Raw genomic sequence first — 16,730 nt, forward strand, 5'->3', positions numbered from 1 at the left:
CTAGTGACCCATGTGTGTTGGGTCTGCATGAGGAGTGTTATGCACTCAATATCCGTCCATGCTCTGCTGACTAAAACACAGTGCACAACTGATGCTAAATGCTAAACAGACTGTTTCACTGAAATAGTCAATAAGACATTTATTTCTGGCATGAAGGGGTAAAGTTCCTGCTGTATCTCTGTACTCTGTATTTCATGCTAAAACTTACCACACACTCAAAGGCGCTTGCAAAGAAAAGCGTCTGGACTTCTTTAAGTTGCTTGAAGACATTTCACCTCTCATCCGAGAAGCTTCTTCAGTTCTAAGGTCAAATGGTGGAGAGTCCCAGATTTAAACCTAGTGGGAGTGACCCCCCACAGAGGGACAAAAGGACCCCCTGATGATCCTCTAATCGCCTGAGCCAAGGTGTGAAAATGGGTGTGGGTCCCTGGACCCAGCTTCTCGGATGAGAGGTGAAACGTCTTCAAGCAACTTAAAGAAGTCCAGACGCTTTTCTTTGCAAGCTCCTTTGACTACGATGACCTGGATGACTGAGAACCTTCACAGACATCTTACCACACACTCATTTTTTTCCAGTCTTTCACATACAGAGAACAGAATGGATGCTTCTAACTGGGCGGAGGTGGGGTGGGGGGGATAGTTCAGCATTAAATATTAGCACCTACTTCCAGTGGGTACATTTACAGTATATGCCCTGAGGGACAAGGCATAAAGGCCATTACACTGTGAACATGAGAAGTGAAATTTATATGATTTAAGAAATAAATAATACATTTTTGCAACTCAGGCTATGAGATAATCTCATTTTTTTCTGCAACAAACTGAAAAGTAGTGGAAAATACGTTTGAAGACACAAGCTTTATTTTCCTTTTGGCTGGGAGTTAACATATACACTGATCAAAGACTATTACGGCTTTTATGATGTAATACTATGGGAAAAAAGCTGCTTCATGTTACGCATTTTATAGTCATCTCTCTCTTTCTTTCATTTTTTTTCTTTTTTGCTTTGAACAGGCATTGAGGCCTTTAACAATGTACGAATAAGAGTGAGATTTAGAAGAAAGAAGAAAAAAAAAACAGCAGGCAGAAAAACCACATCCCCAGCACCATCATCTCCTCCATCACATCAGCTGGAGCCTTTGTCATTGGCTTCTTAAGAATCTATCCATTAATGAGGCAATGTTCAGGTGCCTGGCTCACAGCATGGTTCGCTTTACTTCAGCTTTTTTCTTTGCATGCAGCTATTTTCAATAGGATAAATATATAAAAACAGAAGCAATTCTGAAAACCCCCCAAACTCTTATATACCTGTTTCTTTTTAACCCGTTTTGACAACTACTCATCTGATGTATGTCAGATTTGGCAGGACAAAGTGTAATTCTAGTACCAAATTTGATGAAACTCAGGTGGTCTCATTATCTGGGTCTTTTTCTGTTGGTGGTCAACCAGTGGCACTGATGCCTAATTGATGGTAGACTTACAATTATGAATTGGTTAGACTTAGGATAGCAGCCAAGAAAAGCCAAGCTGATGACAGAGGTTGGTGCTAATTTGGAAAAGTATCTTTATTTCTATCCATCTGTTCTTCATCTACAGCATCTTAATTGGTATTCAGCTTCACATATGTAAGACAAACATGTTGGGACATGAGCTCGAGGTTGTTTGGATGAACAGTCCTCATATGCAGAAAAAAAATGCTTTGATACAATTGCTTCGCTTATTGGAGTTATTGCAGCCTTCTTATTCATATTAAATAAGCCTCTTAACCTTAAGGTCAGCCACTGCAATTGGCCTTGTAATCGGAAGGTTGCCGGTTCGAGCCCCGGCTTGGACAGTCTCTGTCGTTGTGTCTTTGGGCAAGACACTTCACCCGTTGCCTACTGGTGGTGGTCAGAGGGCCCTGTGGCGCCAGTGTCCGGCAGCCTCGCCTCTGTCAGTGCACCCCAGGGTGGCTGTGGCTACAATGTAGCTTGCCATCAACAGTGTGTGAATGTGTGGATGACTGGATGTGTAAAGCGCTTTGGGGTCCTTAGGGAATAGAAAAGCGCTATACAAATACAGGCCATTTACCATTTCTAATAACTTTAATTCTAATACCAGAGCTTGCAAAAAGTGCATTTTTTACCAAAGCTCAAATTGCAAAATTGGAGTGTTCATTGATGAAATAAAAACAAGAAATTAAATATTAATTAGCATACATTAGTTTGAATGCATATCACATATGCCACTTCTGAGTTTTTCTCTTTTGTAATTAATTGTGAAATTAAATTATTTACCCAAAACTCACATATTAAGGATGACACAATCCACTTTAAAGGGTACATTTTAGTGGCAATTTCTTGTACTGACACACATTTTTTGTCCCAAATGTTCATCGGTCATGCTACATAACCTCAATATGGCATCTGATCTTTCAGCGTATGTCTCCTGTCTACGTTTCTGCTGTAAAAAAGAAAAGAAAATCCATAAATTAAAAGCATTGTCCCACAGGTAATAAAATCTTCAATTTTAAAACTTCATATTTTTTTTATTAGGCATTTAAAAGTGGCTTACTGAAGACTATAGTAATAAATAACACATTTTTATTGTACTGAAAAATATAATATATCAAATATATATATAATGTACCATCATGTACAGAGGACAATTTAAGCAGAAACTGTAGTGAAAACCACCTTGTGCAATGCAATGGAAAATCCCAAACACTACACCATGCAGGCTCTGCGTCCATATTTATTCATTTATTTCTCTCTTACACACACACCCGCGCGCACATATCCCCCTCTGCGTGTATCCACAAATATATACAGAGATTTTACTTAGAAAATGTAGAAAAATTGCATATAAAAACATCTCTTACCACATAAAAGTGCTCAGTTTGATAAACTATGCATGTATGTGGCCACATGTGGTTTGAGAGAAGCAAAACAGACTTTTCAGACTCACATCTAACACACCGGCTATTTCATTGATAGTTGTAATATACTTTCACAATGTATTTAGATGTAAAGGTTGAGAATTTGCAAAGGTTTCAATAACCTCCTGGGCTTTATGCCAGTTTCACTGGTTGAAAGGAAATATTTCACACATTTTACTGTATACCACAGGCCACATTGTAAGAATCTTTGCATTTGTTATGTTAAATACAAAGGAATACTTGTCAGTCTGCTGAGGAGAGCATGTCTGTAAAAAGCACAAACCTGTGTCATTTTATTAGCTCTCTAATTGAAGCAATTTCTGCCTTTTTGTTGAATGTGCTACTTGTGTGTTTGAGCAGTCTTTGTGAATTACTGTTGAGGACATAAATGCAGCAGCCATCATCAAAACAAAGTCACCACCAATCCCTTTTGACATTTCAGAAGAAAACGAAGCCTGCAACTTTGACTAGTTGAATGTTGGCACAATTTCTTTCCCCCCTACCAAATAAAGAAATGCAAACGAATGTTAAAAAGAAGACACCCTTAAAAAAAATAAAATATTTTAAAGCAAATACCGACAAATCTTATCTGCCATGTCAAGTTACATCTCTTACCAAACTTATAACTAATCAGCACTAAATTATTTGTCGACATGATTTTTCTTTTGGCTCAAAACAAGATCTGCAGAAGTGAAAGCCCAGGCAGGCACCTTCAAGGCCACAAAAAATAGTTTTGTAAACACAGAGAAAACTACGAAAAGCAAAGAAAATTCAAACATTGATGATAGGAATTTAAAATGGGAGTATAGGAACGTGGGTGGGGGTGGGTTGGAGTGATAAATGTGCAATTAAGCGCCTGACATCCCTCACGTAGCTCCTGAGGAAGGAAATAGTCTTCACAGGTAAACTCAGATCTGTCCAAAACATTTAACACAAACACAGAAGTATTTAGAAGAGCTACCAAACCCTTGCATCAGATAACTTATTTGTCAACTTAGAAGTAAGTGACGATAAGAAACAGCCGTTTGAATTTTTGATAACGACATAAAAAAATATTAAATCCAGTGTCTGACTTGTAAACAAAACAATGACAGAAAGATTTCTCTATTTGTGACATGTGCATAGAAAACCTACTTCCATAAGAGTTTGCTTTAACTCCTCGATTGTACTTCAACATTCGGTCCAGCGTTTCGACATGTGGCATCTAACAGAGGCACTACGACAGGCTACCTATAGCAGCAAATGAAGCTTTTAGGCCTCAATCTGTTTACTTCAACCGTATATACTTTTCAAAACACAAAACAAAATCGCACAATACTCATGGTCAAATGTGCATAAGCTCTTAGATGTACCTTTCCACAATCTGACAGACTTCTGCTAATAACAAAAAAAACCTCCTTCTACCATTACACAGACACAAATAGAAAAGCTTGTTCCATACTCTAATACGGGCTCTCTAATATAACCCACTGATGTAAAGTTATAGTCAAGAAAGAAGGAAAAAATAATTGCACATGTGTATTTGGCATAAATATAAGATTATTTGCTATCAGGATAGCCTGATAGTTTACTAAATATTATCATTGGTTTTCAGATTTTAAGATTAAGTAAAAGTAGACATTTTTGTACAATAAAAGAGATACTGCTTTTTAATTCCTACATAATAGAAGAAAGCTGTATATTCATGGTGATTATAAATACAAAGAGAGGATTGCACTAAGGTATTTGTTCAATAATAAACTGGATTTTTGATAGAAATACTTCATCAGAATATTTGGCCATTCATAATCTCGAAGGCTGCGGGGGTGAGCACCAAGGTGCTGTTGATGTGAAGTCAATAAACCTAACATCAAATTATATTATTTCACATTATGAAAGGCTTTTTCTAACTGCAGTGTGAGTTTATGTTGATCTGCTGGACAGCTAGATAAGGTGGATTAAATAATTATGCTGCGTTCAGATGTTTGGAAGTTGCCCTTGAATTTTTTTGATAAGCAGTTCGCTCTACTTTATATTGCCCAAATGCAGTCCAACTAACAATTTAAATAAGAAGGATGTTTATATATTTGAAAAGGTAGCAAGGTAAAAAAAAGTCTTTGTACAAAACAAAAAGAGAGTGTGATAATATATATTAATATACTATATTGCATCTACATATAAAACATGTGGACAGGCAAAATATCCAAAACCATTAGGATGGATTTAGGCTAAATTAGCTATTTAAGCTAATTAAGCTAAATAAGCTAAATTAGCTTAGCCTAAATAATAGAAATTAATGTTACATAAAATTCTTGTCCACTATGTTTTTTTAATGTATGTATTTACTGTGCCACACTTAAAAAATATACAAAAACATTACTTCAACAGTAAATAGACATTAAATCTATAAATAAAGGAAAATGCATATTATAATGCATACTCTATTTCTCTTCTATAGATTCATAGAATAGATTTTCTTTACTTAGAATAACAAACACTGCTCCCTAACCTAACATGCCTTGTATATTCTGTCCGTTTCCCCTACTGGCCAAATAGTCACTATTTCATAAGTAAGTAAATGTCATGTTCTGGTAAAAAACAGCCGCTATCAAAGAGTAACCAGTAATTTTACAGACCTTCAATTTTGGAGGTACATTAATCAAAAATGATTCCCAGAGAGGCAGAATTTTTCTCTCAATCACAGCTTCAATAAGACAGGATTTTGTGTGGCCACATTATTTTGGGTTTTTTTTAGTAACAAGCAGAAGTCACTCTCTTTTGCTTTGCTTTTTGTGGTCCTCCCCTCTATGAATGGTGACATTAAACTGTTGACAGTCATCGGTGTTAGGAAAGCATGGGAAACAATTATTTAACATTAAGGAACACGACGATGTGGGTACATGAAAGTAGCAATAGAAGAAAACAAACAGTTTAATATTCAACTGTTATTACTAATACACTAAGGGATAGTGTATTCATTTAACATTTCACAGTAGACAATAGTGTTTTTAAAATGTTTGCTTAGTCAGCTGTAAATCACTGAATCAACTGCTGCTGCACACTGGGTCATTTAGGAAAAAGAAAGAAAATCAGTCCTTTAAAAAATAAAACATACTGTGCTTTAAAAAAACATTAAAAATAAACAGTTGACATTATTCAGAGATTTAGGTCTCAAAGCACCACCGTTTATCAAGTAGACACAATACATTCTTATAAATGAACACAATCAGTGTGTCTTCATTCTAAGCAGCAACCGTAAGAGTTCGCAACAGAGTGGCGACTTCCAACGCTCACACTACATTAATAAGACACATATTCGTACAGTATGTTTGTAGGTGTGCTGCTGCGTGCTTTCAGTTCTAAACTGACACAAACCAATTGGTCTAAACTGCATATCGGCTGATCAGGCACTTATTTGGGTCGTAGAAATAGAATGGAGAAGGACTCTCTGTCATATTTAATGGACAGGTCATATCACCTAATTTTGCTCATTAATGTCCTCTTGAGCATTAGAGGACCTTTCATTTATTCTATGTCTTACATGGAGCAAACTACTTGACTCTGTTAATTTTCCAGGAACAAAAAAGGCGTATTACTGTGAATGGAGCACTATTGCTTTGATCTTGGAGATTTCATGTCCTTCACTTTCTTTCAGGAAAAAGGCTTTATGTGTCTCTGTGTTAGAAGCTGGACTCGGGGACTGTCTTTTTGCGCCCCAGTGAGGTTGTGCTGTAACGAGTCCTCTGCAAGGTGCCGTGAGATGGTTTGTCGCTTGTCAGACTGCGTGATGATGCTGGCGTTGTTGACATCCCATTACGGTGCAAAGATGCTGTCCTACGCACACTCTGCTCTGCTTTTGTTGGGATGTTGGTGGAGCTCTGGGAACGTTTGATTTCAGTTGCTTTGTGCCCCACCTTACCGTTTACCTGCTCATTAACCACATGGCCTGAGCTTTTGGACTTGCCTCTTTCTTCTCCAGTTCGGCCTCCTGCTGCTCCATTGGACAGAGATGGCCTCGACAAGGTCCTTCTGCTTTCTTCTTCAACTACTGCTCTCCCTGACTCATCCTCAGTGGGTTTCCTTGAATCTTTATCCTTCTTCAGGAAGCTACCTTTAAAGAAGGACAGTATTCCGTCATGGCTCTTAGGCACGTCTGCTTTCTTGTTCTTAGAGTTTTCTTCTTGTGTGCTGTGGCGTTCCCTATCAGCCCTGTCTCCCTTTTGTCTTCTCAGAGTTCCATCTTGGAGACTGGGTGTGCTGTAGCTGGGCTGAACTCCAGTACTGGATCTCTGTTTTGTCTCAGTATCCTGTGAAGATTTGGAGGAGCTCTGTTTTCTTCCATCCTTCCTCCTTGTTAGAGTGTTAGTGCTGGAGCTGCTCCTGATATTCACAGTGCTCTCATCCTTAGCCTGGCTCCCCTTGCTACGTCTCAGACTAGCTGCTTTATCTGATGGCCACTTCTGGCCCTCTGGGACCTTTAGAAATGGCGGCTCCTCCCCCGTCTTACCCACACAACTTATACTTCCAACGCTAGACGAACGAACATTGGCTGCAACACGGCTCTTTGCAGCTTCCTTTGTGCTGCGTGGTTCATTCATTAATGTCGCTATCGGATCCTTTGTGCACCGGGGACGCCGACCAGATTCCAAGTACTGTACTAGTTCTACAGGGGCTGGATCAGGTTCAGGGGGAGGGACTGGGTCAGGTTTTCGTCTGTCCTTGGAACCAAAGGACCAGCGCATTGGAAGCACTCTGCTCAAGGTATCCTTGTTTTTGCTGGGGGCTCTCAGGCTCATGCTGCGCCCCTGAAGACCTCTGACAAATGGCCTCTTCTCAAATCCACCTGGCATTTATGTAAAGAGGGAAATATTTTAGGCTTTAAATAAAAACCAAACACAAATTATAAATAAAACACAAGTCTGTTGACAGCAATGGTCCTTTTACCTCTTTCATCTTTGAAGCCATTGTCCAGGAAGACTGGAGACTCTGGAGAGTCAGGTAAGGAAGATGGACAGGTGGTGGATGCATGAGACACCAGACTGCCTCTCTTACTGTCCCCCGTCAGCCTGATTAGCCAGTGGTCTGACACTGATGAACTTGTGGAGCCTATGACACAGAGAAAAAGGTTTGAGAGGAGGAACATAAAGAATACTCCACTGATTTAACATTGCACACGTTGGACGATGGAAATGCACGAATGCTGTTTAGAAATTCTGTTATTTTATTTTTCATCCGACATATGGAGCTCCTTTACTTCCCATAGTTATAATACCCATAAGTTTCAAGAATCAGTCTACAAAGTGGACTTTGGCCCTCTGTCCTGCATCATTTTCTCTAGAAAGAAGCATGGAAACCATTAGCTGCTGTATGTCTGGTTTGCTCTTTTACTCTGGAATTTGGAATTATTCATAATTTCTGGCAAAAGTAGGCGAGTTAATTCAACAAGGGAGGGAGAATAAAGGGAGCAGATACTAATGGTAAATGAAATCTATCCATAATCACATTCCTGACCCCCCCCCCCCACACACACACACACACACCCCCCACCCCCAATAATTAAGTTAACAATGTGTGAAGAACAAACATTTATTTGCAAAATAAATTACATTAGGCACATTTGCCAGGGCCAGTGATAATCAATGTCTTTTTCAAAAAAGCATTTAAATAAAACCTGCCTCTCGACGAAGATCCTGTTTAAGGCAGAATAAATCTTTTGAAATGCAAGTCACACTAATTTCACCAAGAAATTCAATAATGATTGAACAGGTACTTATCCAGCTCTAACAGCAATTCAGCAACTCTCAAAAAGCTGAGTTTTACAAGGATAACTGTCTATGTTGGCTATATTAGATCTTTACATATATTTTCACATAGTGTTGACTCATAGAGAACTTCAGCAATTAATGTCAGGCTGTTTTTCTGAAACATTAAAAAATAAAAAAGTACATGATTAGATTAAAAAAGTGAAGTTTCTCAGACGCCTTGAAAGAGGAATGAATGACAGCTGTCAAAGCAACGTGCACAGCAGACAGGTATTTCTTAGTTCTTTGCTACCATTTGCAAATATTTTACCAGGTAAGATATTTAGACAATGAATAAATTTAGAGTACTATTAATCAATAATATTAAGTACTGGTTGCATATGTCTTTGGGATCTAAATAGAATATGCTTTATCTCTGGCAGCCTATCCAGGGCGTGCCTTGCCTTTCACTCTGAGTTAGCTGGGATAGGTTTCAACCTTCCCATGACCCTGGACAAGGAAAATTAATGAATGGAATCTTAGAGTCTACATAATTTTGTTTTGTGCTGTGTATAAGTTGAGTTTTTGCCCTGACATTTTTTGCTCTGGACAAGAGAGCAAAAAGTGAAGTGACATCAGTACAGTTACTTTGAGTTTAAGGTTACAGAGGAGCTGGCAGCAGTTTATGCTTTGCACATATACATGTTTTGATAGGGCTGAAATGGGCTAACTAGCAGGTGTTCCAGCCAACAGCCTAAATCTGACAGGGAAAAATGCTGAAAAAAGTTATTGTAAGATCTTCACAATATGTAACGTGTTGAGGCGACTCCTGTTGTGGTTTGGTGCTATTTATAAATAAAACTGTATTCAAAAATTGAAATATAATATAACTGAAATGAACCAAGCACTGTACTGTATTACACAACAAGAGGTGATGTGTAAATTATTGATAAAAATTAACCACGATGTTGATGTTGTAACTAAAATACCCAACTTGATAAAAGTAAATTTGTTTGTAGTTTTGGAGCAGCATAAGACAGGATATGGTGACATAGGCTACCAAAACACAGTCATATGGCTCAGCCTGGGTATCGTGCTAAAAACAGTTTGGGAGCTGAGAGCTGCTTTTGTGAGAAGACGGAGAAGAACATTCCAGGGCACTCAGAGGAAGAATGGAGGCAGATCTTGCATTTGCTGTTTATGCGACTCCACTAAATACCAAACTGCAAGGCAGGGGTCTATTTGCACATGAATTGCATAGCCCTATGAAGGCTTTTATTAGAAGGTTGCAGTTTCTTTCAAGATAACTGGAGAGCTACATTTTTGCTCACATGCCACCTGTGAAGATATTTTTTTCTTTGGATTTACCTTTATCAGAACACAAATTCTCAGTGATGAAGTTTAGTAAGAAAAACAAGAAACAGCAACAACAAAAAAAATGCAGATGAGGTCATTAAATTATAAGCAAAATAGCAAAATAAGAAAAACTTCTTCGCAGGCTTGGAATCATTGTCCAGTTGTAATATCCTGTTTCTAACAAACGATAATTTTCAAAGAGATGGCCTTACATTTGACTCTAGAAGACTTTTTATATAGTGAAGCTCATTTCTGACTCACTGACTGCAAGATGTCTGGGTCCTGCTCTATTTGGGTTTTCATCAAATGTGGCAGTGTGAATTCTGGCAAAACATCTCCACTTTTGTCTCATTTGTCTAAAAGACATTGATCCAGAGCTCGTGGTTTGCTCAGATACAGTTTTCCAAGGCTAAGCTGTGCTGCCATGATCATTAGGAGAGAAGAAGCGTTCTCATGCAACTTTTCCAAACAAGTCAAGCTTGTTCTTTGTCTGATTGTACTGTCGGGAACTTTAATATTTAACATGGTTACTTACATCTGTAGAATCTCAGAAGTAGCTCTTCAGTTAACTCCACTGCATAGTCAGACCTTGGGGTTAATTTCCAGCAACATTAAGTTCGGGGATGATTGGTAGCTGTCCTGAATGATTTCCACTTACTAATAATGTTTTTTGCTGTAGAGTGATGGATTTCAAATTGTACGGCAATGGCCTTATAACGCTTCCCAAGCTGAGAGAAAGCAACAATTGCTTTCCTAAGATCACTGCTGATGTCCTTCCCTCTTGGCATCATGTTAACACACATCTGAACACTCCAGATCAGCAAACTGCCAAAACCTCTACTTTCATCGAAGTACTCACACTTGCTAATGATCATTTATTCAATGTGATCAGCAGCACCTGGGTGCTACGGACAGTTTTCGAGGATGCAATAAGGTTAGTACTTAGTTTTTCAAACACTTCTCTTGCATTTTGTTTTGTGTTAAATAAATAACGAGATAGTGTAATATCTAAATTGTTATTTTTTATCTGAGGTTTTGCTGAAATAACATGTACAGAGAACGAGGTTATTTTTTTAAATTATGTTATTCCTGATATCTACTATTTATATTTTATTCTGGCACAGTTGGTGTGGAGTATCCATAATTTTGTTGCACATGTAAAATGACAATAAAGGGTTATTCTAGTCTAAATTTATTCTAATAAAGTTAGAGGGACATAAAAGTGAGCCTTGAAATCTCTGTTTGTTTGATTGGAGTCTGACAGATTTACACAAAACATAGACATTAAGCGATTATTTGTTTATTATGGTATTTATTTTGGTATTTATTAATAACCCCTAATTTTCTAAACCTAGGTTCAATTCCAATTTTATTTTCATTTATATAGTGCCTGTACAGCCATGTGAATATAAAGTCCCATTAGGATAGACGTGATAAAAGAACAATTCTGTAATGATTTTCAGTGGACCCAAACCACTCCTACAAAACGCCTCCACAGTATAACAGAGCTACTGGACCGAACTCACAAATGTGAAAATGGACAAGTTAAACAAAGACCACTTGGGAGCAGAGATGGGCAGTTACGCATTACAAGTAACGCAAGTTGCTTGATGCATAAAGTTAAAAGATTAAAACTAATAAAACTAGTTTCAAAAAGAGACTTTTTCATTTGACTACATTTTATATGATGGATTATGCAGAATAAATAGAATTGGGCTGAAAGATCTATTGCTTTATTACCTATTCAGGTTGTAAATAATTTTTTTAAAGTAACCAAGTAACTAATTACTTTTGAAAATAAGTAATCAGTAAAGTAACGGAATTACTTTTTTGGAAAGTAATCAGTAATTAGTTACTGATTACTTTTTTTTAAGTAACCTGACCAACACTGCTCGGGAGTACTACATACAGTATGGTACAGACTCTATCCAATCATGTGAAAAACTAGGCACAGATCATGATTCAACATCTTGTAGAACCACCTCTAGCAGCAATAAGTTGAAAATTATTGTGGAATATTTTTTGGCCCTTCTTCTTTATAACACTGCTCAGTTCCTTGAGGTTTGCAGGCATTTGTTTATGCATTGCACCCTACAGGCCCTGCCACAGCAATTCAATCAGTTCGAGGTCTGGACTTGATAATTACTCAAATGCACTTGATTAGCACCACCTAGCTGCTGCTTACCCTCTTAATTTCTATAGAAGCATTAAAGGTGTACTTAGTTTTTAAAAGGACTTCAAGGAGTCCTGTCTTTTTCATATGACTGTATGTTCAGACAATTTGTGCAGCTTAAAAAAGCTGTCTTTTTGACTTGTATTGTCGGTGCACCACATGGAAAGAGGTCACTGGTTATTTGGATTTGTAAAAGGCAATAGAGATTGAAAATGTGACGTCATTCAGGGGTAAAACCGCAAAGAATTCTGGGAACTCGTGGCAAGAGGTACTAGCGCACGCAGGCTTTCAATTGAAATCAGTTATACAGCGATAAAAAGAAACACAAAAAATTGCAAGAAGCTGTTGTATTATTAACTGCAATAGCCGGTCGCATGACAGCCACGGAAAGCCGACGGGTAAAGAGATCGGTTGTTATCGGATTACGTCGTTGAAGAGAAATTGTTCGAGCCATGTTTCCGAAGTAACAAAGAGGAGACGGATGGCCTGGATTGCAGCCATTCAAAGATCAAATATAACGTCCCAGAACACTCCAGCTCACAGGTTAGTCTGCTCCAAGCATTTCCACAGAGGTCAGTCTGCTGTTGTAGTTAATGCGTCATTTTTCTTAACATAATTGGTGATATAGGTTACAAGCAAGTCTGGCGCTGAACAGAAATTGTCGCGCTATGCTCCTTTGTTTATTGTGCATAAATAGTGAATTGTCCTGACACAATATTGCGTTTCGCTTCTGTTATTATGGTACATTGACAAAAACATATACTTTTATTCACAGGGTAAAACAGTTGTTTTGTATCACTAATTGCCCAGTACGATTACAGCATACAATATTATTGTCACTGCTACATTTCTGTAATGCTGCCAGAAATTATTTCCACTACTAATTAATTACCCTTGAGCTCAAAGGTCCTATTAATAAACGGTTAACGAATGTGTATTTATGAAGACGATTTGTGAGACTGGTAAACTTATGATATGTACGATGGTCTTTAGTTCTACACGGTGCATTTCAAGGGTCTGCACCCATCCGTCGGTAAACTGTACCTGGGCTTGTTGCAGTGACCTGAAGTTACTAAACTTCATGAGTGTGTGCACTCACTCCAAGAAGCGTATAATTATAAATATGAGCGTGGTGAAAGTTGGGCAGCACGCTAACGTATTTTGTCCCTCTGTGTGCTCGTAAGGGTTTACCCTAAGTAAACCTTTCACTCCTTTGATTTTTTTCCTCGTATCTTTTCTTTGACTTTTCATCAAGTCTGTCTTTGTACGGACCGGCATTGTTCTCCTTCGTTTTGTACAGAACCTTTTTGGGGGGCAAAGAAAAAGCAAGAATTTATTGGAACCGAAGAATGAACGTTTTGCGGTGCTGCAAATGCTTGCATTTGATGCGGTACTTGGATTGTTTTGCCACGGCATGCAATGCGCGAAAGTCACGTGGTCTGTCAATCTCTATAGGAGAGGAGATTACGTAAAGATAAAGGTTGGTATTATAATGATTTCAGGCATTCTGACATTTGTAGTAAGTGTATGGCCTTCAGTGAGCTGCTATGGCAAAAGGTTTCAAAGTTAGCTGCACAAAATTATTACTACTATTAAATCTGACTTTTAGCTCTTAACATACTCTTACCAGTGAAATGCGGTTCATTCATCTCAGTTTAATAATTAATAATTTCCAGTTTAAAAAAAGAAAAAAGAGTCAAACAACTGACTTTACAATATTTTGGATGAGTTCTCGCTTTCTTTTCTTTTTTGCAGTCTGACAGAGGACTTTGCTACACATTCATTATTTCATGTGGAGCTAAATGAGCAGATCTGACAGACCCGTGGCTTTCTGTGAATCAAAGCAGGTTCTTGACAGTACGGTCTTCTCTGTTTGTACCAGCATGTTTGGCTCTTACTTCAAAGGTTGAAAGACCTCAGTATCATAGCAGCTCACAAGATGCAAGTCAGAGAGGCAGGAGCGCAGGGATAGGTGGTATGTATTAGGAAAAAAACATCTTTTTGCATCATTTATAGTCATGGGATTGGCAGCGGATTTCTTCAAGTCAACTTCCACTTGAAACGTTCGGCGCTGTATTATATAAATATCCGATTAAAACACCAACTTTTATTACATTTTTTCCTCTCTTACTGTGAAAGAGGAAGAAGAGGGATCACTTATGTCTCACTTTTGATTAATTAGAGATTACAGTTGTACTTTATTGTAGGATGCATGCTTGAGACTACAGAGAGCAGGGTGCAATTATCTTACTGTGTTTCTTACAAGTTGCTTGTGGTTAATGATTTATTTGCGGTCCAGCAAAATCATTGTTATTCTGAATTATTCCTATAGCAGTAAATGTGCCCCGCCCCACCATTTATGGAGTCTTGCTCTCGTAAAAAGTCCATTTAAATGTAAATAAACTTTTGCTGTGCAAATATTTTGCACATACTCAATGTACACATTCAGCAAGAACAGGATGTATTAGTTTGTGTTGTCTACATGGTGCATGGTGTATGTGTAAAAGAATCTTTGTCAAACTGTCTCACCAGATACGCTCAGATATATCAGATAAGGTAGGGCTGTGCGATATGACAAAAATACCATATATAAGACATTTATCGTCCTGACAACGATATAAATCACAAAAATGTAACATTTTCTGTAAATTCTGTGAATCTCGGGCAACTCAACTTGCGTTTAGTTTTTCCAGCTGGTCGTCTTTTACCTGGATTCGAGTGTTTTAACCGATGCATGAAACTATACATTTTTAGACATAAGTTGTAACGGCCACCATTTTCTTTCAAAGTTTAAGTCTAAAGTTTATTTTTTAGCACATGACGGCTCTTTTTTTGCTTCTCCTCCGTAAACTCTTACGGATACTCATACTCTTTCACGTGATTCAGTTTACTTTGAAAAGTCAAGGGATCTTGAGCTTTATTGTGAAAGGTTTCAATGGAAAACAAACAAGCGGACAGCGGAGCCACGTGATAGTTTTACCGTCATTGTTGCTAACGGCAACACGTAAAAACAGGCGCTTGTCCGTCCGTAGTGTGGTTATATTAAATATAAGAGAAAGAGAGAATTTAAGAAATTAATATAGCCACTACAGTGACCATCAAAACGATGAAAAAATATTGCCGTAAACAGTTTATTTTACGACACCACAAAACAAACGATAGCGTAAAATGAAACGATAGACGTTTTTATATCGTCATCCGATGTATATCGTTATATCGAACACAGCCCTAAGATAAGGTGTCAGACGTGTGTGCGTTTTGCGGAGCACAGTGCAGCAGACAAAACAGATATATTTGCGTCCTTGAAAACCACTCCTGCCTAAGGTACGTATGTTGAAAGTACAGACATTAATTGACTATTTACCATTTTTAGGACCATTGAAAAACAATCACAAGCTCTTATATGCTTTCAGTTGTCTGGTTTGCTTGTTATTTCACAACATACCTCTGATGGAGCTGCTGGCTGACCATGGGGGAATGGTGTTTCGCCTCTGGTAGAAAAGGATGTAAGCACCCCTTGTGCACACTTCCTCATCTTGCACCAGGTCTACGCTGCTGTCGTCGTAGCTATACCACTGACCATCCACTGAATTCCTACAGTAAGCTGGAATAAAAAACAGACAACAACGGTAAATAATGTTTTTCTCGCATAATTGTTATCAGAAAATTGCATGCAATATGGAGATTAACTCATTTTTCCCCTAAAATGCCTTGGGAGGTCCATAGCACATAATCTCTTTGCTGCCTGTAAATACAGTGTACATAGAATAGCTTCACATTTAAATGTGAGTTGTACTTTCCTCCACTGCAGAGACTGTTGATAGTGTATGTTTCTCAGCTTGTTAAAGCAGCAAGACAGAATACATCAAGGACCATTCCTGGACACTTGGAGCTGCTCTCCAGCTACAGTTTCTTGTTGTTCAGGTGCTATTTTGATTTATTTTAAAAATGTGTTTAAAGATGCTGTTATTTTTTTTTCATTCCAGTAAAATCAGATCAATTTTATTTATTTTTCTTAGTTAAATGAGGGACACCACCACAGATTGTGTTATTGTGCATAACACAATTGTGCATTACACTGTTGGGCTCTCAGGTAAAAGATGATTTTATGGATGCAAATGTAAAGTGGTAGCTGCCATGGCGAAGACCTGCTTTCTCCTAATCTCCAGTTGTCACTTCTATTTCTGCAAATTAGGTACGAGTCTTCAATTTTATTCTTGTATTTCAAATGTAAATTTGATTTATTGCAGAGTCCGCCATATTGAATGGTGCGTATGTAATGTTTTGTATTGATTGTAATGAAATTGTGCATGGTCCAAGGAGCTTGCAAAGAAAGGCGTCTGGACTTCTTTAAGTTGCTTGAAGACGTTTCACCTCTCATCCGAGAAGCTTCTTCAGTTCTAAGGTCAAATGGTGGAGAGTCCCAGATTTAAACCTAGTGGGAGTACCCCCCCACAGAGGGACAAAAGGACCCCCTGATGATCCTCTAATCACATGAGCCAAGGTCTGAAACTGGGTGTGGGTCCCAATCAGCCAGAGTTTCGGGTGTGTTCATTGTGAAACC

At 38.1% G+C, this 16,730-nt stretch overlaps 1 protein-coding gene across 1 annotated transcript in view; it reads right to left on the minus strand.

Moving 5' to 3' along the window:
* Window positions 1-3,708: 3,708 nt before the first annotated feature.
* The window catches only part of usp43a (ubiquitin specific peptidase 43a), a 144,627-nt gene continuing 131,605 nt past the window's right edge, over window positions 3,709-16,730 (minus strand). The window contains exons 14-16 of the mRNA XM_085410200.1: window positions 15,612-15,770; window positions 7,841-8,002; window positions 3,709-7,739 (exon numbers count right to left, since the gene is read on the minus strand). Coding sequence (XP_085266326.1) covers window positions 6,577-7,739; window positions 7,841-8,002; window positions 15,612-15,770 — 1,484 coding nt within the window. The 3' untranslated portion in view covers window positions 3,709-6,576. The remainder of the gene's footprint in view (window positions 7,740-7,840; window positions 8,003-15,611; window positions 15,771-16,730) is intronic.

Source organism: Rhamphochromis longiceps, linkage group LG6, assembly GCF_057381845.1.
Source record: "Rhamphochromis longiceps isolate RC_006_pf linkage group LG6, R_longiceps_female_GT1.1, whole genome shotgun sequence".
In the NCBI taxonomy this organism is placed as follows: domain Eukaryota; kingdom Metazoa; phylum Chordata; class Actinopteri; order Cichliformes; family Cichlidae; genus Rhamphochromis; species Rhamphochromis longiceps.